This window comes from Dermacentor andersoni, chromosome 10, assembly GCF_023375885.2.
Source record: "Dermacentor andersoni chromosome 10, qqDerAnde1_hic_scaffold, whole genome shotgun sequence".
Lineage (NCBI taxonomy): Eukaryota > Metazoa > Arthropoda > Arachnida > Ixodida > Ixodidae > Dermacentor > Dermacentor andersoni.
In genome coordinates this window covers 110,097,218-110,122,611 of record NC_092823.1, presented here as the reverse complement: position 1 = coordinate 110,122,611, position 25,394 = coordinate 110,097,218, and the positions used below count along the sequence as shown (strand labels likewise).

Below are 25,394 nucleotides of genomic sequence, written 5' to 3'. Positions count from 1 at the left end.
GAGTCTGGCCGCTTGACTGTGCCGTAACGGGATGAGCCATGAGATAAGGGCAAATGTGAATGGTCTGCATGGTGCAGCCACCTGGTGGCACAGAGCTCAACCATACACAGCAGCAGCAACGAAATGTATTTTTCTTTGCTGCTGGTGTGTATTTTTCGCAGGAGTGTGATCATCAACAAGTTTTTTATAAATGTTTAAAATGTTTTACACTTGGTTAGAGCAATATTAGCGCTTTGTTTGGCTGGTTAAGCGCTGCGCCAACAAGTGTATGGACCGTGCAGACCGATCAGGCCGCTCACGTACGTCTACGCTAAAGTTCCTTCATCAGCTTGAGTTTATGCCTCCAGTCATTTGCCGAAATGACCAGCTTGCCTGTGGTTACCGGAATACAAGACACGTTCGGCGCTACGACAGAATGCTCGCAACGCACGCTGCTTCGATAGCTCTCGCTTGGGGTCGACGGCCAAGCGGCTAGCGGCGAGGTCTCGCGCGGGCGAGCTCCAAAACAACCGGAAGTGGACGATGTGACGTCGCATCGTGACGCAAGCCAGTGAAGGCGGAGCTTAGCCCCGATCGCTCGGCGAACGAGTTGAGGAGGAAAAGCATGGCTAGGGAGGAGGGTAACTTCTAATCGCTTGTAGCTCCATTAATACGTAACGCTTTACCTAAATTGTGGTGCGAATGTTCTACTTAAGCTGTACCCTACGCGTCTACAAAATTTGTCCGAACCGTTTCAGGGGCCCTTTAAGAATCGTGTAGCGGCACAGATATTGGTATATACCGTTGCAAGCGCTTAAGGCATGCGCTACAAGTTCCCACTGCTCCTTGCATTTTCTTTATTGTGAATTTGCATAGTGCTAGTTTTGCATTGCAGTTCGGTACTTGCGGCTTCTCTAGGAGCTACGGGATCATGCAGCCAAGCACAGGGTTGCTGGTTTGATTCCCATTGTACTGTACTTTGGGTGCAAGTTTAAGAAACCCCGGGTGATCAAAATTAATCCGAAGCATTTCACTACAGTGTCACACGCAACATAGTGCACTTTCAAAACCTTAAACATTGCTTAATTATAGCAGTGCGCATGAACTTGCTGCAAAAGTTAAGTAGGCTGTAGAGCTTTCTGTATAATGAAAAAAAAAGGAAATGAGCGCAAATGGGACAGCGACTCAAAGAAAGGCACTCGTCATCATTTCCTAGTGTCCCTATCATGTTTGCATTCCTTTTCTTTTTTTCGTTATGACACCAACTCTGCCCTCAGTTGTAGCAAATTGTTCAGAGTGGAGGTTCTGCTACAGTGCCCCTTCGTGGCTTTTGCACAAAAGATTTTAAGATACGTATGTTGATGCTTCGTTTTGAGACGTGGCATTCTCAGTTTGCACTTGTTCTGTCATGGCTAGGAACAAGACGCTGCTGGGCAATGCTGCCGAACACCTGGTGGGCGAGGCGGTCCAATTGCTGCAGTACGACCACACTCCCCTCGAGCAAAGCTTCTACCATGGTGCCGACAACAGCGATGCCGAGGCTGCTTCACCGACGACAAGGGCATCTGTTCTAATGGAGGAAGCACAGTCTTGTCTCGTGTTCGCTCAACACGGGGACATCACTGTTGCCTCTGAAGGTGCTGCCAGCCAATTTGGCCTCAACACGACCTTGGCCCTTAGGACTATGGACATTACTTGCGTTGGCACGCGCACAGTTGACCAGACCACCACCACGCAACTGACAAATACAATGCTCGTCGACAGGGGCATGGAAATGACATTTGCTGGCAACCCTGCTCATAACCAGGCAGCCGCCACATTGTTAAAGGCATTCGTGGACAAAGGCGCAGACAGGACTCTTGCCAGCACCTCTGCACTTCACCAGGGGGCTGGAAATCTGTCTAGAACCAACATCTTTTCAACTAAGGGGGACATCACGGTCGGACCACAAAATATCGCAGAGTTTGGTGGCGATGCCACAGTGCAGCTTCAAGACACTATGAACATTACTTGTGCAGTTGGTTCTACAAGTTTCGCGAGAGGTGCTGCTAACGATACGGACATTGGAGCTGTTAAATGCGCTGGTCAAGGGACAGTTCTCGGCGGAGCAATCCCGACCCCTGCTGTTGCATGTACTGGCAACGTTTCACGCACGGCTGCGCTGTTTGATCTCTCTGCCTTTGTGGCATCAAGCCGCCGCAATGATGTCTCCGACATAATGGGCAAGGATGACGTATGTGTAACAGAAGCATCATGCACTCAATCTGGCCCATCTGACCAGGCTCCGGGCAGTTCCAACACAGGTTACAGGGGTATGAAGAGCGTAAAGAAAGAAACGGGCAGTGTGGGAGCAGTTTGCTCTGCCAGCAACATTTCAAACACTGCTGGTCAGTTCGATCTCGCCGCCTTCGTGGCATCGGGTCGCCGCAATGATGTGTGCAAGATAATGGGCACCCAGTCTGACCCATCTGCTCCTAGCGGTGCAACTTGTTCCAACACAAGTGACGTAGGCGTGGGGCATGTAAGAGAGACTGCCTGCAGAGGCCTTTCACCTGTGGAAACATTGGCAGTGACTGATTACTTGGCAGCTACCACAAACATAGCCGGTCTTGACGTAACTGCAGGGCCACCCTTGGCTAGCTTTGCTCAGCTGCCGAATGCAGATTTGTCTTCTGCCTCTGGCGCCAGGCCGAATGCCCGTGCTCCGGTTAGCCTTGCTTCTGGCGAGTGCAGAACTGAAAGCCAGATGTTGCACAACTCCCAGGCCATGATGCCGACTTGGGGCCAAAAGCATCTGCAAAGCCGCAACTCTCCTCCTGGTGCCATTGGGCGTTCACGGCATCTCAACACAAATCCTGTCGGTGCCACTGGCCTGGGCACCAACGTGGATGACTCGGAGGATTTAGCGCAGCATGCTGAGGCGCAAAGTAGAACTACCTGCGGTGGGAAAGATTTCGATGATCAAAAGACTAGCCTGCTCCCTAGTGCAATGAATATGACTTGCGCGAGTTCAGCCGTACCCACTCCTCATGATGCAAGCGTAACTAGTGCACCAGTCGTGAGCCAGCAACTCGAAACTCTCACGAGTGTGTTTCCGGGTGTCATGAATATGACCTGCACTGACAGAGTGGTATCGGCAAGGGTAGCTTGTAGTGGCACACGCCTCTCGTGTGCCAACCCAGCTTCGATGACTCTGCACTACGACAATGCTAACCTGACGGGCGCAATGAACATGACTTGCCGAAGCACTACAAGGTGCCCTTTGCTTGTCGCGGATACGACTGACCTCAACGTAGAGCCAAATGGACAGCTTAATGAGGCACACACACCACATGCAGTTTCCGGCAGAACTCGTTGGGACATCAATGAGCACAGTCTTGACCAGGCAAGCAGTCATTTCCCTTTGGTGGCACTGAATGTCGTGGCCCCCGATGCTGGAGCTCCTGGAGATAGAAATCTCGACGGCGCTGCTGAAGACTCGCACGAGTCTGTGGCTTCCTTGAATGCCACCGTCGGGAACAAGAATAGCATGAATTCCTGCCGCAGTCTGGCTTTCTTGCGTGTACCTGCCAGTGCTGAGGTGGGCATTGCTGCATCTGTGGCAGAGTTCACTGATGCCGTGCCGCAGGACCTCCCGGTTCGAAGTGAAATGACTGCTCCTTTACTTTTAAAAGCCGCTCCAGCGGACAAACCAACGGACAAGCTGTCCCATGTGGAATGTGCGACTTCGAGCACAGCGCCCTTAAGACCCACGCCTTTGAAAGGCAGCACAAACGTGAGCATGAGGGGTTCTGAAAGCAAGTGCCTCAATGCTCGTGCATTGCCTGTCAATGTCCTGACTGGCAAAGATAGCATTGCTTACCAGCATCTTGCTAGCCCTATCGCTAAAAGAAGTGACAAAGAAGTTTTGGGCCCAACAAGAATGGCAAGCGGAATGCCATTGTCAATGTCAAAGAGCTGGAATGCTGCTTCAAAGGTGAATCTGACTGCTGCGACCGAGATGTTCAACTCTTTGACTGACTCTGCTGTAAACCTTTCCAACGTAACAGCACAGCTGGAGATGCCTTCTGAATATGTCAGCTCGCTGTCACTTTTGGCTGACGTGTTCTCTCCAGAAAGGGTTGCCAAAGAAAATCCAGAGGCACGACACGTCGGTACAAGTGCATCTAAACGTCTGACCAAAGCCCAGCAGCAACCAAGTGCCAGTCATTCGCATCTTGCGACGGATCGAGGCCAGCACTCGACAGATAATGGCAACATTGAAGCAAATCTCGACAAGATTTCGGCGCCAGATGGAGGTGCTCAACGAGACCAAGCTGTTGCCGGTCTTTCGTCTTCCAAGAAAAGTTTGCCTGTGACAGCCACAAGCGCTGACATCTCTGAAGTAAACCTCGAGCCAGTGGCCAAGCACCTTGATACTGCTTTCGAAAAAAACACTGTGGAGGCGTTGACAACAATTGCAGACAGGTGTCCACAACCCAACACTATCTGTTCACCTGTGAGTGGTCTTAATGCTACCTTTGCTCCTGGCACCCAGTCTGTCGGTGCAAGCTTGTCAGCATGTCCGCGCAACATTGAACCCGCCCGGAAGAGTGCAACATTTCTAGTGTCTTCTGCAAAGAATGCAAGGCCCAGTGCCACATTTGCTGTCTTGTCTCCTGCCTGCAGAGTCATTTGCATTGACAATAGCACCACTGTGGACCAAGGCAACGGAGATGCATCTCTTGTACCCAAAGATCCTCGTCTCTCGGCGGCCCGCCGTCTCTTGGGGAAGGAGCCTGCTGCGACAGCAGACGAATTGGACAACAGTCGCAGTGCCGCCCTTTCGAGATCTAGGAAAAAATTGGAGTTTACGGAAATCAGGCCACGGCCTCCCCAAAACGGTACAGGAAGCACTTGTAGTGGTTGTATTGCTGACAGCTGCAGAGAAGACGCTTGCCGAAACATGCCAACTGTCTCCGTCTCGAGCACGCAGTGTTCAGACATGTCCCGCTGTCGGACTTGTCCCGACTATGTTGCCTCCTCTCGTAAGCTGCATGGTACATCGTCGGCTTCATTGACTGTGTTCCAACGTTCCACCGGAGGCCGCTCCAATGACTTAGAGATGCTGATGGACATCCCAGAGCCATCCCTCGTCACGACCAGTCCACCAACCTCCTCTGTGGACAACTTGCAGCACTCCAGGAGCAATGAGGTCGCTGTCCAGCCGGTGAGCTGTGTGGAAGTCGGGGAGCTCCCCAGCGAAGCAGCGCTGGCGTCGGGTACTGGTGTCTGCATTCCGGCCAGCATGTTTTACTCCTCTTCTGGGAAAAGGCGGAGCAGGCCATTGACGCCTTCTTCAAAGCCGTTGGACAAGTGCAGGTCAACGGCAAAGAAAAGGCGGCCGGCACAGGCGGGTGCGAAAGCCGGCGGCTCAAAGCGCCACCTCTGCTCACCCGCATCTACCAGCAAAAAGCGGCAGAAAGGGTTACAGGAGGGGCGTACTGCAGCCAAGTTGGTGCAAAAGGCAGCTGCTGGTGTTGCAAGTGCTTGCAAGACGGCGCAGCACAGAACCGAATCGACGGCAAGTACGGAGGACATCTTGCGGTCTGTCTTTTCGTACAGACCAAAGCTACGAAGCCTACCTCCATCTCCTGTGGCCAGCTCGAGTCCCAAAGACAGCCCGAATCCGCTGGCTCGCTTGAAGTGGCCCGAGGGCTTAGTGTTGCCAGACGACTTGCTGTTGCCAGGTGACCTGAGTTCCTCGGCTACCTTGAGTCCTGTGCAAGCAAGGCCCTCTCTAAATTTGGACAACGTAAACGGTAATTAAGTTTTTCACATTCCTTCACTAGTTCATTTTAAGGATTCCTTTAGTCCCAAGTGGAACAAATTGCTATGAAATCGATGGCGGTGACGTTTCAGCAGGAAATTGAGAAAATGGAAATATTGCCTTTTTTTTTCTCTAAGCAGGAGTGTGCAAATAGCAATTTTTGAGTTTGGATGCAGTATGAACAAAATATGCATGCCTGCCAACTTTTCCTATTTTGTAGTAAAATGTCCGATTTCTAGTGCTTCCTTGAGATTGTCATCATGACGCCAATAATTTCTCTCTATTTATAGGCATCCTGCAAGGACAAAAGCTATCTCCACAGAATGCATTTTTCATGCTCCCTGTCTGATCACCTCGCAATTTCGTGCCTTTCTTCCTTTAGGTGCCCTTGCTGAAGCTTCGGCAGCCTTGCCAGCTGAAAAGGATACGGACACGTAAGTCCCTATTACATTATCTTCTTTAGGGGTGTGCAAATAGAAAAAGATAGTGGAATATCAAATATCAAAATCTGTCGCAGAATTTAATGCTTACAAATTCTGAGCGAGAATATATGGTGCTCCACTTGCTCCTTAGTCTCTTAGCATTGCATAACAAGAATGTAGCTAGCTACGAGTAACTTGGGTACATAGAAGTGAAGATGTACAGTATGATCTATTATAGGAAACACCAAATTAGTATGCCAGCACTAATTACTGCTCAGTTTTAGTACGTGAAGGTCTGGAAATATCTTTGCTGAGAAATTTCTGTTTAATCGAATAGTTTTTCATTCTTCTATTTCTCTATAACTAATGAATTAGTGATGTTTCCAGTTTTTAAGTTAGACTCAACCAAATTTGTGGCAGTTAGGTTATCGTAAGGCCAATCTGTGTGAAAGGACAGCACATCACGCGACTCGATCACTGCTCTGCGCATAGCCAACGGTACAGAGCAGGCGTCAATTATTTGACAAAGAGCAAACCACTAGCCTTGCGAAGAATCTGAAATCTGGAGGGTCATGACAAGTTCATGCGATGCTTGCTCGCTTCGGGGTCAGATTTCCGATGATCGGGGGGAAAAGAACGCCACATAGGCCAACTCTCCCAATTTGCACAGGAGACTCCTGAATTCTGACTGATCCTCCAGATTGCACAGGCACGGCCGTAAACCTTTTCTCACTAGATTGTAAATAAAGGTGTCTTCAGCAGTACGGTGCGTCGTTACATTGGTTCAATGCTAATCTTGTGAACTTTGTGCCTCCCGGCTTAAGTTGAGCGATGCCAAGCAGGCATGCTTCATCGGATTCGCCTGGGCGTCGCCTTCACTCGACATAACGTGGCCGCGCATTGAAGCTAAGTGGTGCAGGCACAACGGGGGTCAGAGGTGGAGCTTCGTGTCTGCCAAAGCACAGCGCGGTGCTCTCTCGTGCTTTAGCAGACGACGTGAAGCCCTGCCTCCAAGCCCCTGTGCACCTGCAGCACTTAGCTTCGAAGTGCTGTTGTGTGCACTGGCGCTTTGCAGAGTGCGGTCACGCTGGGCCGTGTTCGTACTAAGAGTGGATGACCCTGTAAACTTGTTTCACATTCATTGAGAACTTATTTATGGATTGTAGCTCGAAGTGACACACACACACACACACACACACTTGAATACAGGACGAGCGGTCGTCCTGTTTTCTTAGTCTGCGTGTGTCACTGTGCGTTACAATCCAAAAATGTTACTGTACCAACTCGTTCAACTTTCTATCCTTTTGCATCCTTTTTCATTGAGAACTACCTGTACGCACACCAAGGCATAGGTGGCTTAAGGCGAAGCTTGCGTTGTTCTGCCTGATGTCTCCCTACGGGCAACTGAAGTTTCCCAACATATTACGCATTCCTTAAATATCCCTATTCTCAGTACTTTGCATCGTGTCGTCGTAACATAAACGTTTCCTTCGGGTATTTTTGTCTCGTCCTTAAAGGGGTAATTGAACTCTAGAAATGGGAAATTAAAGCGGATGAGACACCCTGCCACTGCACGTGCAATCTGACACATGCAATGCTTCTTTCCACTTAAGTTTGCTAAAAAAAGTTTACAGCCTTTGGTGTGTATCTTGCCCCTAAACAATAATTGCCATTTTCTTTCCTGAGATATCTGTGCTTTAATCTCTTGTCAAGAATTCTACACCACGCTGATAATGAGCATGCTTGTTCATAACCTGCATGGACTTGGCACGCAGTGTTATAGAAAAACCTACACAAGATACTGTAGATTTGTTTATTTTTTCAATACTGCCAGCCTCCATTACAGTTATTGTGTGTCGACAAAACGAGCTCCTAGGCTGCAAACATTTGTTGGAGTGAATGTGTGTCCAAGAGTTTTAGCCAGTGCCATTCGCAGCTATGGAAGTGCATTTGGAGCATCTTTTAAACCAGAAGTGCCACGTGGTATGTGAACTTGGGGGCAGCCAACTGGCTGCTAAACGCTCGTTGGTTACATCAGGCTGCAAGAGTTCATATTTGCTATGCAATGAGCAAAATGAATTGAGAGAAACCGAGGGACTTTTTTGCTTTTTCTGGTGTGGTAGCAGCTGTGTGAAGCCAACAGAAGCGCATTAGTTCCTTCTGCTTTACGTTGTCATTTTATTATTATATCATCTGCTTTGCAAACCATGACTTAAGGCTGTGGAAGGAACTCAATCTTTCATATTTTTGCTTACCACGGCAAGTTCCAGGAGCTACTGTACACTGAGCAGGCGGTCTGACATTTACTTTTATTCCCTCTTTCCACCATCATTTACATTAATTGAAATTCATTTTCATCCTCTTCAGCGATAATTTACTGTTTTTGCCTATTCTTCCGATTCTTCTATTTTGTGATACGTGATAATATATATATATGTTCCATACTAATTTTGAATCTATTGTAACTTGAATTTAGTGCACATGCATAATTATTTTATTACTTATCTTGTGTTATGCTTGTGGCACACTTTTCTGTGTATCCTTTTTTTTTATCCATGTCTTATTATTGAATAATCCACTGTCTACAGTAGTGTTATTTCACTATAATATGTTTACTAATTGCTGCAATATTCATGAATTGTATCAACCCAGCCCACTATGCAATACCCTCTGAGAGCCTTTAGAGGTACTTTAAAAAAAAAAAAAAGACATGTATGTTCACTTTCACCATTGCAGGGACGGTTCACTCTTCGAAATCCCGGATCCACAGCTTGACCTCACAGCTAACGTCGACATCCTTGGAATTATTGACCGCCTCGACGACACAAATGTGAACGAGTCGCTGTACTGGAGCTTTCACGAGATTCCCGCAGAGTCTCTGTGAGTAGACCCGAACTTCTGCAATTACGCCTCTACGGTGTGTTTTGGGGGAAGGGGGGGGCGACCAACTTCACTGAGCACAGCAACAATGTGAAATTCTTGTAGGAATACTGAAGACAGTATTGTCATCTTTACTTTTAGGACATTCTGTGTGGTAGGTCTATTCATTTAGTAAACTAATTCAGGCAGTTCTGTATTTCGCTGCTTGTTTCAGCGGTGCAAATGTACCGTCCTCTGCATGGCACTGTTTGTTGTGATAAGGGGAGGTAAAGTTCAGGCCCAGTTCCTGAACTTTCTGTGCCTGTCGGTGCCGATGTCATGTGGCGACAAAGCGGTGGGCCATTTCTGCAGTTCCGTGGCAGCAGACGACACTCCAGCATACGTGACCAGGCTGCCATTGTCGCTGCTGATTAATTGACAGTGACAATGTCCATGTTCCTGAGAAAATCCAGCATTCGTATGTGGCCCTCGAATAGGAAAGGCAAGAGGAAAGGCACTTGAACTTGAATTCAACATAGTTTTTCGACTGTCTCGTCAGTTTGCGCATCAGTATTCCAACGGGATTGTCGTACTGCTCATTTTCTGCCATTTTCTGCCTGTTCTGCCAAAGAGCCATTGTCCCTTTTTCTTGTGGCACGGCAGCTGCAAACCTGATCAAAATGAGAGAATCGCTATGCACCCTGGACAATGCCAGCGACGAAAGGTGCAAGATGGGGATGCAGAAGGCAACTTGTTTCGTTGAAAATTCCTTTCCCACTTTTCAATGGTGCTAAAGGTACTTGTCACTTCAGCTTGTATTGAAGACACAGGCGAGAATCTGCAGGACAGAATTGACAACCCTGTCCTCGTCGCTGTCACTCGAGTCGACGCCCGAAACATTTCTCGGTCCATTTTCTCCAGGAGCGTGTTTGCACATTGCTTGTGCATATTGGCGATAATCTTCCCCTCAAATCAAGACAGTGCACCAAATGCTTGGTATACGAGCAATATATTAGCTAGCCAAGTTGAGCCCTGTACCGCACTGCATGCCACTTTGCGTGGAGGGTTCTAAGCACTACCGTCGCAACACGTTTGTGACTACACAAGACCATGTGTGTATTGCAATTTGGTTTTAACTCTCTCATGATTCTTGTATTGTAACGGCTAATTTTTTGTGCACACAGTGCTGGAAATTACTGAAATTGACCAATAGCTTACCTGGTGGCCCACCGCACCGAGGGTCACCAGGCCGAATATCTTGCCCGTTTTTGTTGCAACTTGAGAAAAACCCCACACTTGCAAGATGAGTGCAGAATTGTCTAGTGTGCCTAGCGTGCCTTTGCAAGATGAATTTAATGTTCATAAGGGTTTTGCAAAAGTTCTACTTGCAACTTGAAGGGGCAGCGCAATATGACGAAGACGGAAGGCGGGAACACACAGAACGGCCAGTATAAGCTCGCCCAAATCTCGATCCTTCTACTTGCAAACTAGGCATATATCTTGGAACAATGTGCAGCATTGTCTGCTTTGGATCTACAGTGAAATCTCATTAATACGAGTCTGCATAATACATGTTCCAGGATAATGTTTGCTTTTCGTTTCACGGCCAACTTCCCACTGGAGCGATGCATTTTCATACGGTTATTGCAATCCAGTTTTCACCTGCAATTGGATAATACGATGGCAGAAGTGGGCTTGTGGCGGTATTGCCAAAATGTGTAGCTTTATATTCCAGTGTACTAGTTTAAATGGCATTCCGACGACCCGTGAACGTGTGAAGCCCCAGACATACTGGAGGATAAACGCACGCGGGCGCGCCTCCGGTTGTAAAATGCTAATGTTGCAGTGTGGTTGCACCGTCTGGAACTGCTCATCTGAGTAAAGAACCAGCAGCTTGCTTTTTAAGTGCCAGTTTTTTTTTTTTTACGGACATTGAAGAGAAAATTCGGCATACACTGAGGAGCTATTTCAACATTGCCAAATAAAGTGCGTTGGCTGCAGTTCGTGTGGCGTCGAGTGATCCTGCTCTGCGTGATGTGTTATGCAGAGCAGTGTTGCTCAATGCAGCACGACCCTTTTAAGTTTCTCACGGAGTATGCCTATCTTCACATTTGTTAGCGCTTGCTTTGGATAATAAAATTTTCACGCAAGTTTTTTTCCCAGTTTACTTGTTGATAGTATCAACAAGAGTCTACTATATTACGGTAGGTGCACTTTACAGAACTGCGATATCGTTTTCTTGTTGTTGTTGCTGACTTAGAGTGGTAGACTTGATACTTCAATTTCCTGAAAGTTCGAAAGTTTCAGGAACTTCTTTAAAAAAATTGAGGGTATGAATAAAAGATGCTTCTTACCGTTCCAAGATTCTAAGTCAGGCTTTCTAGTGCAACAAACCTCATCAGAATGAGTGCAGTAAATTGGAAACAAAAGGATTTCTTCGTTCCCATGCATTTAGACAGCAGTTCCCAAGCTAAAGCTTGATCGTAACGCATGACGAAAGCACCTTCAAAGCTGCTTTATTATACTGCCAAACTTGAGCGTTACGTTATTTATTGCTGCATAATTCATTTTTCCCAGCATGTTGGACAAAAACAGAATCTCGAATTGGCACTGTGTGTCCCTTCTGCCGTCCTTGTCTTGTGCATTGGGAAAACATTCATTACTCTCAAGTGGGAACCTTTTTCGTTGCTACTACTTACTTGTATTTGCCGCTGTTTCTGGAAAATTTTTTTCGAAGTTGTCTCAAATCGTCTCTTGTCCACATGTAGTCGAACTTGCCCATTGCCACACGCTGTTTCTTTCGACAGGAAAGAGTGGAAGCTGCATGTTTGGCGCTTGGAAGCTGACAAAGCAGTCTTCACTTACATCAAAGGCAGTCTCAAGTTGGTGATGAAACTTGGTGACTATGTCAAGCTACCCGACACGGAGGACAAGCTGGCGCTAGCCCGAGCAGCATGTGAGGGAGAAGTTCGCCGGCGTGTCAAGCACATTGCTAGTCTTCGCTATGAAGTCATGTGTAGTAAGTTGTATCCTGACATCCTGTTCTCTGAAACCTTGTTCTCCTGTTAAACACTTCATGGTGTCAACACCAGTGACGAACATTGGAGAGATGCAGGCTTCCATGATGTGCTGTAGATGTTAGCCTGGCTCATTCGAACATGCCTGACATGCATGCACCCTTGTCCGTAGAAAATGTGGGTGCCAGCATTCTGTCCATCACGTCTTCTAGCCTGGTCATTGCTGCACAAGGTGCGGCTGGTGCAAAGTTTGGCGAGCCTTGATGGCCGGTGGCTTCATGTGTGCTGTGTTCCCACTGCCTAGCATTGGAGGTGGTGTAACCAAGTTGAAGCTAGAGGTCGCATATATGATGCATTGACAGAGTTGCGGTGATCTGATACTCTGTTCATGACTCTATTTGTCTGAGAAATGCATATAGAGTGGCATTTTCAGTGGGCATGTGTTTTTCCAGACAAAATCCCGATCCCTAGGAACTCTGAAAAATTGAACGCGTACTGAATAAAGTTTGAAATGAAGCATGACCAAACCAATGACTGTCCTACCATAACAAAACTGAAATTACAAGATCGGAGGCAATAGCAGTTACAACGAAACATTAGTTTGCTCGCTGTTCAAAATGTGTATTCTAGTGGCAGATATGTCACTCCACAAGAGCAATTTGAAGCAACCCATTGTAGACATCTCTGCGTGTTTTGGTCAGCAGCTTGGCTATCCTGCAGCCGTTGTGCCGATACCCTGCAATTGCACCAAACCGGCGTTTGCATATTAACAACCGTAAGGCGCATGTGTAATTCAGCATTTCGTGTATCATAAGTTGGCACAGCAAGCTGCTGACGGACTGTGACAGACGACGGTAAATATTTTGGTGCTCCTTCAAAGCATCGTGCTTGTATTTCTTTCGCGCAGACACGATCGCACTTACTCTGCTCGTCAATATTGGCTTGTACATTTATGCCGAACATAGGTTGTTGCGAAATTTTTTTGGGGGGGCCTGACATTGTTGATATAATACAGCAAATCTTGTTGCTATCTGCCAGAATCAAACGGATCTTTTAAAAACTACTGATGTGCTAGCCCGATGTTCTGGATTGATCACTTCTGGGGATATCTTTCAGCAATACTGTTTGGCTGAGCCATAGGGCCGAATGTCCATTGCTCTAGTGGCTCTTTGTGTGGGATGCGACATTAAGCAAAAGTGAAAGCTTACCTGAAAGCCCTATGTTTTGCTCATCCCCGATATGTTGGAAATGACAACTTGATTAATTTGTGTCCCTGTCCGAAAGTTCGCCTCGACTGTCCTGGCTAATGGCAATTTCTGGTTTCATCTTCCTTCTCTTTCAGAGCCGAACGCTCAGTTCAACAAGTACATGTTGAATCGCCGCCTTCCAGAAATGCACAAGACGGACGAGCTACTGAAGCAGTACCCCACCACAGACTGCTTGGCAAAGGTTTGCAAATGTCTTAGAATTCATGCAGTTTGCAGTTCTTGAACGTTGCTAGTCTTTTTCTGCTTTATGAAGCCCCTCATTGCATCTCTTTGATCGCCAAGAAAAGATGTGTTACGCCAGAGAACAACGGTGCTGTAGTCTGCTTGACTCAAGCAAGGGCCGATTGAAGGCGGTATGAAGCATGCTCGGAGGCGTGGATGGGGCGGCAAGGGAGGCTGCGGTTCAAGACCCTCGATCACTTCATATTGCATTCCTCAACCAATACTGCACGTTAAGTTGCAACTGTGGCGGTTTCTAACGAATCGGGACAACTACAATGGCGTAATGGTTATTGCTCGGGCATGCAAAATCTATTTGATTGTTTACAGAGGGCCACCTGTTTGGACGAAATAAAGTGGGTCAGTGCTCATTTCGTGTGGTGCTTGTTTGCGAGGCAGGAAAACGGGTGATCTATTGAAAAGGGCCAAGATCTGCAACTGGAAAAAACAAGATGTCTCTTCGAAACCGTTCCTTTCACCTTCACTTGAACAGGGAGCCGTCCTTGCCGAACCGACGAGTACTACCTTCTTTCCCGTGACTCTGGTTGAACTGTGCATTGCGTTGATGGTGAGGAAAGGTTTGAAGGAAAGCGAGCATGGGCGTGCTCTTTCAATGCCCTCTGCCTGGTTGCTTTGGCACATTATGCGATATTGAACCAGTGCGGTACACTAGAACAAATTGGTGGACATGTTCCTTGTGAATGTTAACCCCCCAACTTTCTAATCAAGTGTGATGCAACACAGTCTTGTCAGGTAAAATCTACATAAGTAAAACGGGTAACTGACCAACATAAAAGAAATCTTGTTTCGAGGCGGGTATACAGATTCCTCGTTTATGAAAAGTTATCAGATTATGAACGAGGTCCCTAAACAGTTTTGGTTTTTTTACATTCAGCGGCAACCTGTTGTACTAATGATACCTCATCCTGTCTCCCAATGCCGTCTTCACCAGTTTAAATCGAGTTTGTTGCAAGGGATTCCCCAGGTCTTCTGCTAACTGGGGCTTACTTTGGTCAGGGTCCAGATGAGTCTCTGCAGACCCCTGTGACTCTTGGTGATACTTTGTTTCTCGCAATGTGGTCCACAGGCTAACCTGTGGCCATATGTATCTTTGTACAAAAATTACTTGAGGATTGTGGCACAAGGATTATTCAGCTATCATTGGAATGATGGCTAGTACACGTGGATTTGTCTAATCGTCGTGCTTGAAGCTTCAGACATTCTAGTGTCATTATTTGTATTACGCTTTTATGTTCTTAAATTTCTAAGCACTTGTTCTTTTCTAAACTGTACAAGGTGGTTACAGTCCTGGTGCAGGCACGCAATAATTTTATTGTCACCTGTGCGATGCAATATTTGAAACTAGGATGGAGTTCAGGCGAATCCTTGTGTTGCTCGAAATTTTCATGTTCTCTGAACCACCATACTTACATCTGTCGCATACAGTCGCACCCATTTATGATCGGCTCAATAGTTCCACGAAAAGTTGACGTATCATCAGTTGGTTATGTGGACTCTCCCTTCAATACGCCTGAAAATTAAGACACTATAGCCGGCTTCGGCAGTTATGCTTTGATACCACTTTGGTTTGAAAATGGGTTTTTTATTCCTGGCACATTTGCACATCTAACCGCAAGTTCCCATTAAAAAAACTTAGTCTAAAGAACAAAATACAGCATCGTAGCTCCTTCTAAATGATGTCCTGCCGGTTTTGGTCACCTGTCGTTTTGAAACTACGAGCACCTCTGCCGCCACTTTTTCCTTCAGGGGCTTGTGATATATATTACTATCGGTGGGACACGAGCAGATTCTGCGTACAATAGCGAAGTGTTCTAGTTGGCTGGAAGCGAAAACTACTGCGGCATGCCGGCATGTGGCAAAGGTCCTGCTGTTATGACTGCAGCATTGGACACGCCTACCAAGCAACGCTTGAACTGCCGTTGGTTTGTATTCGTCAAAATTGTCCAAATAGCAGGCGTAACGTAGCATTCATGGTAACGCACAGAGAACTACACTGTTGTGGGTGGTGCGCTGCCGTGCACAGAGTTTGGTTGCACTTCTGTGCTTCAGAACTTTGTGTGCGCTCTGCTTGTACAACGACCAGGTTTGAAGTGTTCTTTGCGGCACCGTGGCATTTTCGCAAATGTTCATTATATCTGGATGCAGTTTAAATTGGCAGGGATGGAAAGTTGTAAATGCCGTGAAATGTGGTTGTTATAACCCATAGATTGTTACACCTGGGATCGAAGTGGGTTTGACTGTACTGACACCAGAATTCTCTAGTGATTCCCGCAGAAAGCTTTGTTCGAATGAGAACGTGACAGGTTGCCACACTCTGCTTGCTGTTTCTTGTTCACAGCTGCTGGGAGAGGTGGGCAGCTTCTTCGCACGCTACTGGCCAATCAACCGGGACATCTTCATCATCGCCAGGCGTCACCACCATGCCTTTGAGTACCCTGTGTGAGTAGTTGCTGTGGCTGTGCTGTATGAAGCAGTGGTTTAGTAATCGTTCGCATGTTCTGTTCAGTGCATACCACTTACAAGCAGGAATAATTTGTTGAAAGGTGTTCATTGTCTTTTCTTTCTTTCCATAGCTAAAGTGTTTGTGATGAATTCAGTTTTACATTAAACCGTTGTTTGCCTTCTGCACTGATCTTAAGTGTATTGAGTCGTGCCTTTACTGTATCAACTTGCTCATAATTGACGGTCGAGCCACAATGTAACGCATGACGAAAGCAGCAAGTCGCTAGACTTGCAGACGTGTGCGCAAGCTGTTCCACACCCACACTGGAAAGACATACCCATCAGAAAAATGTTGCGGAGTTACACAAGCTTGCCAAACAATGTTTTTTAATAGCTTCCCTATTTGCAAACGCATGAGTTGGCCCCGAACGCTGTCAGCCTGTGCGGCAGTGACCGTGCGGAGCGATGCCGATCATGATGTGATGCGCATTTCCAGCTTCTGTCTGTCGCGCAGATTGGCCTTGCCAAGCTGGTAACCCACAGAAATGACTTGCTGGAGACTCGGTGGAGACTCCCTCCTTTCCCTGGAAGAAAACAAAGGCAAAACTTCCTGGGCAATAGATTGCCATTAAGCTCAGTACGACCTACTATTAAACTGAAAGCTCCATGGGTACTTCAGACAACTTCGCTGTTTCTTCAGCTTTGGAGGCATAAAGAGCTCGATTCTTTATTCCTGAAATTCTATCAATAAAAAAAAATTTTTTCCAAACCTCCACATACAGAGTTATCATTGCTGGCATATCAATTTAATGTTTCCTTTAACAGGAGTAGAATAGTAATACATCCAGACTCCTAGGTACCCAAGTTACTGATAGCTAGTTATATTCTTGTTGCATAATGTGAGTAGCCTCTTGGGCATTTGAAGCGGCATGTTTTTTGCACAAAATTTATAAGCATAAGTCTCCGTTAAAAAGCTAAATATAGAATCTAATATCAGAAAATTGATTTTTCATGATTAGATTTGAAATCTATTGTTTATTTGCACACTCGTAATATAACGAAGTAAATACATTTATAAAGCTTTATATACTTGTATAACTAATCGCCCTGTTATGACACACTAGACAAGGACATTGTGCTGTTGTCCTTGTCTGGTTTGCCCTATCTTGGTTATTAGTTACAGCTAATCGGTACTGACTAACACCAACTAGCCCAATTTCTCGCTGTACTCGATGCTTCATTTCGCTGAGTACTCTGCTGCTTGTGACGAAACCAAGCACAAAACTTGCACTTCCCAAAGCAGGGGTGCCGCTGCAAAAGCCTTGGAATGCTATGTGCTTTGACTCGTGCCCATAGAGCTGACAGCACGAGCTATGCATTTGTTTCGTGACACCCATAGACTGGGTGCAGGCAGCGCTCGCGGTAGCACATCAGCGCTGCCTGGTGGCAATCTTCTCGTCTTCGCACAAGTCTTCGCACAAGTCTTCGCACAAGTCTTCGCACAAGTCTTCGCACAAGTCTTCGCACAAGTCTTCGCACAAGTCTTCGCACAAGTCTTCGCACAAGTCTTCGCACAAGTCTTCGCACAAGTCTTCGCACAAGTCTTCGCACAAGTCCTCGCACAAGTCCTCGCACAAGTCCTCGCACAAGTCTTCAGCGACTCATTTGTAGCAGATGCTGTTCCTGATGTATGCCTGCTAAGAGCTTGCATAAATCTGCTAATTCCCTTTTCTCCCACCCCCTTTTCTTAAACTATTATTGCAGGCTGTCGGTCCAGATTATCGCCTCTCGTCGCCTAATCTGGTTCCACCTTGACCTCCCGATCGACATAGACCTGTACCCGAACGCTGTGATCGTGCCATCAATGCGTCCGTACTCGGACGAGTATGGCGTAATCTCGTGAGTGTTGCGAACTTTACTTAATCCTTTCCAGGTTCAAACTTCATAATTGAATGAAAAAATTTGTTTCGTGCATCTGAATAATGAAAGACAAGCAAGAATGAAAAAAAAAAAAATTCCACTGCATTTTTGGCAACGTATAGAAGGCTTTTATAATGCTTTGTCAACAATTTGGGATGTTTGAGACAGCATGTGGCATTTCGTGGTCTTCAATTCAGTTATAATGATGGTAAAGGGACTGACAACTGGCCAGAACGTGTGGTGGGACGTTAATGGAAAATGAAATGGCCATGATTTATAGTGATAAGAATCCAGTAGGCTGTTCTCGCTTTAAGTAGGAATCTTAATTTTACATTGGCAAAAAAAGTCTCAAACCAGGAAGTGGCGAGACCTGGTGGTGAAATCTGGGTACTTTGGATGTATTCTACGAGATCGCTGTACTTAAGTTGACCGTTAAGTTGGTGTATGATTACACTCGCACATTCTGCACACGCTGAACTTCGTTTCACGTGTAAAGGCGTCGTTTTGTTTTCGATGCAATTGGTTTCATCTTGACTGGTTAAATACGAAAGCAGTTGAACAGCAAAGCACGTAGCTATTATCGCAGAAATCATTTAACAATTCTGGAAAACGTGCGTTGCAGGAACGTCAGCTTCAGAAACGGAACTACGTATACTGTGTTACAGCATGGCCACACTTGTCGTCTGCCTCCCACTAATACAGGCATATGATCACTATTGCACTTGCCTATCACCATTTTCAACATGTTTCTAGTGAAAGACTACATCCTCACTGCAGATCTAAAAGTTCTGATAAAAAAAAAGTTTCTGTGGCATTTTCCATGTTAGTGCAGTTCATGATTAAACACTCTGACCAGTAAGCTTTCTATAGCACTAAAAAAATGGGTACCATGGAAATTGGTTGTCCGTCCCTTTACCTATGATGAAGACTGTGTGTACCGTATTTACTCTCATAATGATCGCACTTGTAAAAAAAAAATTGATGCTAATTCAGGGGTGCGATTATTGCGCGGGTTAAATTTCCCGCAAAAAAGAATTTAAAAAAAAAAATTTTGCGTTTGCTGTGGGATGACAACAGGTCAACAAATAGGCAGCTGCCGCTGTATGTAGTGCGGGACACCAAAACAAAAATGGTGGCCGGCAGAGCACGCCAATGCCTCCTGCGTCGCTAGTCCTCCCATTGGAGCGCAGGTTCCCGTAGTTCAAGGTAGTCGCGGAGAGACGGTGCTCGCAGCCGACCCACTTCCCGTTGCGGAGGAAGTGAAGATTACTAGGCTGGCGCGCGCTCGACCAATGGCTTGACGAGAGACCGCGGCTCCTGCCTCCGGGATTGCAACAGACGCCGCTAAAATCTCGGAGGCAGGGCTCCATGATTTAGGTTTGCAGCGCTCACCGCAGCTAGCACTCGCAGTTGACCCGGGTTAACTCGGGTGGGGAAGAGTAAAGAGGAGAGGGGCAGGAACCAGTTTCTCGGCTCGCGCGGCAGGAACCAGTTTCTCGGCTCGCGCGGCAGGCATCTAGTAAAGGAGGCATTGAGCAAGCCGAACGCGATTTTTTTTTTCTTCTCGTGAGTGCATTACGTGCATTGGAACAATTTCTTCCGTATCTGTAATGAATAATATCGCTAATATCGGCAAGTTTCGGCCATAACGTAGCCATGTCCACTTTGAGGGGACAAACAGATGGGCGCGCTTAGCTGCCAGTGACATAGAAACACATGGCGGGCATGCTGCGGAAACTGCAGAATTTGTCTTCGCTACTATCCTAACACAGCACGTTTCCGCTAAGGGTGGGCGAATATCTTGGCTCTGTTACAAGCGTCGGTGTATGAATAAGGTACACTTCTAACCTATTAGTGTAAACGTGCCTGCTATCGTTGCCGCTCGCGGTTTGTTGCATGCCCACAAGTGCAGACGAGAAGAAGCGAAAGGCGCCTTTTTTGTTGTTGTTGACCACAACCATTATAAAGCCTACACATAATAAAGGCAAGTGTGGTTGTAGTTGTCATGGAAGTGCGGAAAGTGATGAAAGGAATGAAATGGGGTGTCTGCTTAAGAATGTTTGGTGCGTGCAGACTGCCTGGTTTGTCTTGAAGAGTCGTTCTCATAGCATTAGACAGATGGTAAGCGCGATCATTATTAGCTAGACTTGGCACATGACATACCGCTGCGGCAAGTTCGAGGTGAGATCATTACATGGGAAATAAAAAAAAATTGAATTTTGTTGACAAAATTCAGGGGTGTGATCATTACGCGAGTGTGGTCATTATGCGAGCAAATACGGTACACTGTTTTGAGATGTGCCACTAATTTGCTGGTAAAAATTCTCTAGAAGCTTGAGTCAAGAGCAACTATTTCACATAGTCTGCGTGCTAATTGCTTTGTACACTGTTATAAAGCTTTTATGTTTGGACTTGCAAAATTGTAAACACGGCATTTCATTTTCTTCGTAAATTATGTGCGCATTTTGTGATTCAAAGTGCAATTCTAGTCTGAGGCTTCAAACAATCGATTGCATTTATACGGGAAATTTAAACTCCACTAGCAATTTCCTTCAAATTGGCATATCAATTTCTCAAAATCGGGGCTTCTGTATCTCTCGTATAATTGGATAATCTGAGCAGGCCTCAAAACCAGTCTCTCTTCCCACTAATTTACATAAAGCATTCTATTGTGTAAAGTCTAGCCTCATTACATTGAAGTCTCATGCGACACGAAAATACCTTCGTTATGTTGAACATTTGTTAAATGCTGATATTAGCAAGCAATATTTTGCGTTAACTTTGTTGTATCAGACAGGCTCGTATAATGAATTCTCCGTGAATGCGTCAAATTTTCGCAGCTTTCTTCCAAGACTCTCGACACTCCATTGGAAGAACAAGGTGGCAGAATGGTACTTTGTGCATTTTCAGCAATACTTGAAATCCCTGCATATTTATTGTCGTCAGGAATCGGCAGTTTCTTCTTAAAAAGGAATGGTATCGCAGGCTTCACATGCACTTTACGTACTGGCTGCATGCATTACGTATGGGAGCTGGCAGGCGGCATGTCAAGCATCTCGTCAAACCCGGTGTTGCCTTCAACAAAGTGTTCGTTTGTAGCAATGTGCATGGCACATTGACGTGAAACGAAGGCACGCATCGAGTAATGCAGGGAGTGAGATTCACCTGAAGCATGTCTGCTGCTCTTCCTGAGCCACCACTTGACATAACTGGCAAAAAATGAGTCTCTGTCCACAAACGTGTTTGCTATATCGAAGCTGTGCTGTATTTTGCTCATTGCTTTAGCCCTGCACTGTTTCCAACTTCCGCAAATCTGCAGGACTGAGAAGCTACGCCGGATTACAGCACGTGTCAACCCTGGTCCCAAGTACTTGGTTCGACTGGTTGACGAGATTGAGAACTTCGTGGGGAAATGAATGCCAAAAGTCGTCGACCAGGCTTGCAAGCTGGTTTGGAGTTTGTATAAATTAAGCGTCTCGGTGGCTGTGGCTTTCAGCCGTCTTGCAAAACTGGCAGGAAGTGCAGACTGTAGCTCTGTGCAATTTTTGCATGCTATTTATTATTTGCCACAACCGTTATTATTTGAAAGTCCTGTGTGGTTGCTTTCTTCTTAGTTTCTTGTACAGCATGAGTGTTTTATTGTAAAGTTTTAATCTTCCCCTGTGAAATTTGCATTCACCATGTGCGTATTTGCAGTAATGTACAACAGGTGTATTTTATTGTGTTTGTGCTGTCTTTTTTAATTAGTATCTCACTCATGCTTTTTACTTCAAATACAACGCAATTAACACCAATCGGACATATTATGCAGCAGAATCTGCACGTTCACGGCTGGTTATTACGTGATTGGCCAATCACTCAACACAATCTGGTCACCATAGCAACCAATGCCACATGTTTCAGCAACAGCCGTCTTCAGAAAATGGAGAAGTTCAGACAAAGAATTATCATTCATTATCATTACAAAACTAAACTGCTGTGTTCTGCGACAGCTTCATAATTTTTACTCGGCTTCATATGTATATACATCATTTTTAAACATTTATCGAGAAGTGCAACTATGCAGGCTTCTGCCGTGTATGAACTATTATGAAGATGCCATGTACACTGCTGCTGTTCTTTTGTACAACTTTTGCCGTTTACTACATTCATATATTGGAATACTTATATGGGAACTATTTGCATGAGTTTTAATTGATAAAGTGCTGATTGTGTGCCACAATCTAATCTGCATCATTAAGAGCTGTACAGTATTCAATAAAGTTACATTCTTGTATGTAGCATACTATTTGGTTCTGTTCCTTCTCTATTTTTGTTTTCCCTGAAGCACATTTCTTTGAAGCCCCAAAAACGCCTTGAAAAGAGAAATACATCACAGGTATCACTGTAAAGTCTTCTTAATTTGGATTTCTCTGGACAGAAAAAAATGTCCAAATTAAACTATCGTCTTATTATCAATGGCATCAAGAAAACAAATGCTTCCTATGTCAACACGCTTTTATTTAGTGGAGGAATCTGCAAATCGTGCTTATATTTTTCACCCGAGCAGTGCAAACACTGCAGTTCTCATGAATGATTAGCGCAGCCACAGCGCACGTCTTACTCTGAGACATGCTTTTCATTATCGTGCGCACATTCCGTCGGGATTTTTTCCGTCGGTGTGTTTGTAGTCAACAGATCGTCCGTCCATTGCGGTGCAGCCAGTGCTCTTCATTGTCGACAGCTTTGCAGAGTTAAAACGATGCTACTGTTTGCCGTAACCGCTGCGAACGAAACCGCCGCTCCAGAATCCGTTACTTGTGCTGGCAACGCTGTCCATATAAACAAAAGTGGCTACGGCATCCAGGTCCATGGCGGCTCTTTCGCTTGGTGCTGTGCTCGTCCTTCTCTTTTGTGGTGCCGGATTGAAATGCTTAGTGGAAGCCAAGAGGGTCGTTTCTGCCAATCGCCATATTTAGATCGATCTGGAAGATTTCGTTCACAAAACATCTGAAATAGGAGTGCTGTGCGTGCAAATGTCCAGCCTGCCCAGCAAGCTGCATCAGATTTTTTTTAAACTGACTTTTAAGCGAGCTGAAAGGTAAAAAGAGAAAGAAAGGAAATGTTTGTGCGTAGCAAGCTTCTCTGAAAATTGCAAGCACTTTTTCGTGGGGTTGCTCCACTGCTACAGGTACAACACTTCACTGTTTTCGACCTTAATAGGACAACTCAGCGCTGCAACTTGTGTTGCAGTAATCGCATAAAGCATCCCACACTAAGTAGGCAGTAACCTCTGTCGTGCTTTCAGAAGCTAAATACAGGTATTTTGCACTGAGAGAACGAGGCTAACAACTAAGGTTACGTTGTCGCTGTGTCTTGGGATAAAAACATTTCTTTCTGTGACTTGGGGTGCACCTTTCTCTTTATGGTTGGATGATTCGTCTGATAAGGTGGTCTGCGGCTTTGACTAATGATTGTTCGTGCTTGTGGTACGCGGTGTTCGAGATAGGGCCCAGGCTGGGGAATGCACCAGACGCTGCCGCCTGCAGAAATTCTCAAACCTGGTGAAACTTGGGCAGTGAAAAAGAACCAGTCGGACCGAGCGTATTTACATATAGTTGTAAACAAATTTACAACTATACGTAAACTTGTTTACTTTCGTGGGGGTTGTAAGCACCCCACCATGGGCAGCAGTAAAACAAACCGAAAAGCACAGGCCATCTGGGCAGCGGGCTTGCGTCTCGACGAGCTTGTCATGCACACTTGAGTAACGGCTGTCAACGGTTTCCACAGAGCGGGATCTTGCACGCAAGCAAGCACGCTGCCAGCACTCCTAACTACTGCAGAGTTTGTGGGGCGGAGAAGACCACAGATGCCACAGTAGCGGTTGCACTTGACAGTGAACAGAGGGCCTCGAACACCCTTTGCGGTGTGCTTTCTTGGAACTGCCGCAGATATTCTCCTTGGGCATGGTCAGAGGGTGGGTGTAAATGGATTCACAAGTTGAGGCTCCCCTAAAGGGCGACAAACGACACTGTTGTGCATCTGACTTCCGCAGTGGTGCTCTGGCAGGTGACCCAGGAGTGGGTGGCTCGGGTCTGGACACTGGTGGTGGGGATCACGCGACGACAACTCGATGCGCGACCACCGTTACTTTCCATGGGTGTGCCACCACGCGCGGACCGGCGTGTGGTTTCTTAGAGCCGCACAAGAGCCTACGGTTTTGTCTCTGAACTGAGGTGCCAAACGAATGTTTTCTTTGGCTTACAGTCCAGACACTGCGCCGACATTGGCGGGTGGAAAGTTATCCCGTGCACCTCACTGGCAGTTTGGCTCGCAAACAAGTGGTTGTGCTTGTGGCGCCACATGGCCTTCGGCTCCTTGGAATCTGGTCAAGCTGCGCACGTGTTCGAGTACTGACAGCATGATCCCGACGTTTCCTAGCGTTTAGGTTTTGCGCATGTTTTTGCTTGTCGGCACTCTGTTACACCAGCTGTGCTGGTGTGTTGTTTCTCGGAACTTTCGACATATATGGATAGCGCGACCCTCGCCCCTTTGTGTTGTAGATTGTGTATTGTGGGTGAGGATTATACACTGAACTGTATTGAAAGATGTTCTGAGATGGCTGGTTGTTCGACTGGCTAATCACGCATGGAAGTTCTGTCAAATGCAAGGACTGGTGAACGGATTGTCCAGTTCGGACGCCAACCATCAGCAATTTGCCAGTAAAGATGCTGGGCAGAGCGTTGGGTCTAGAAAATACTGCTACAGCACTCCAATCTCTGGATTGTGGACCTGACTTCGGCGCCAAGCACCATGGCCTCGGCCAAAATAGGGTCGCCCTATGTGGTCCAAACCAGTGTAATTCTTTGTAACCGATGTACGGTGAAAATTAGGCAATCTTTTAACTGAACTTCGTAAATTATTTGTAAATACAACTTTTGTTTGTTTGTTCTTCAGCGTCTGCGTCCTTTGAACCTAAGTCACCCGTTGAGCCATCTCTGCAGACCTCGGACGCCAAGGGTGGGGGTGCGGTTTTGCAAGAAGCCCTGCTCAGAAACTAGTGGTATATTTTGAAGTGGTGTATAATACATCAACTTTGCTTTAGATGTGTCGACAAGTGCACCTTACAGAATTGTAATGTCCTTTCTTGCATAATTACAGAGGAGTAAGTGTAACGTTTTTTTTTTCTGTGTTGCAATTTTCAACAATTTTCATTTATGTGGAAGTGCTCAAATTGTCTTTGATGAGATAAATTGGCACTCTTCATTGTGCCAGCTTGTCCACAGTAAATTGATCTGACCTTATTAACCCTTTGCTTCCTGTAGACGAGCTAGGTACGTCTACACGTTTTGCACAAAGTCTACAGGAGGTAAAGTGTCAATAAGGTCAGAAGATTTTATTTTCCCACCTTTCCTATTATACTGCTTCAGTACCTTAATTAAGGAGAGCACACTCA

General features: G+C 46.1%; 1 protein-coding gene across 1 annotated transcript in view; it reads left to right on the top strand.

Annotated features, from left to right (window-relative positions):
* Positions 1–22,244, top strand: part of LOC126544647 (uncharacterized) — a 37,750-nt gene extending 15,506 nt beyond the window's left edge. Inside the window, exons 7-14 of the mRNA XM_050192091.3 lie at positions 1,396–5,780; positions 6,171–6,222; positions 8,947–9,090; positions 11,877–12,088; positions 13,429–13,535; positions 15,933–16,033; positions 17,801–17,935; positions 21,276–22,244. Of these exons, the coding sequence (XP_050048048.1) occupies positions 1,396–5,780; positions 6,171–6,222; positions 8,947–9,090; positions 11,877–12,088; positions 13,429–13,535; positions 15,933–16,033; positions 17,801–17,935; positions 21,276–21,372 (5,233 nt within the window). The 3' untranslated portion in view covers positions 21,373–22,244. The remainder of the gene's footprint in view (positions 1–1,395; positions 5,781–6,170; positions 6,223–8,946; positions 9,091–11,876; positions 12,089–13,428; positions 13,536–15,932; positions 16,034–17,800; positions 17,936–21,275) is intronic.
* The last annotated feature ends 3,150 nt before the right edge of the window (positions 22,245–25,394 follow it).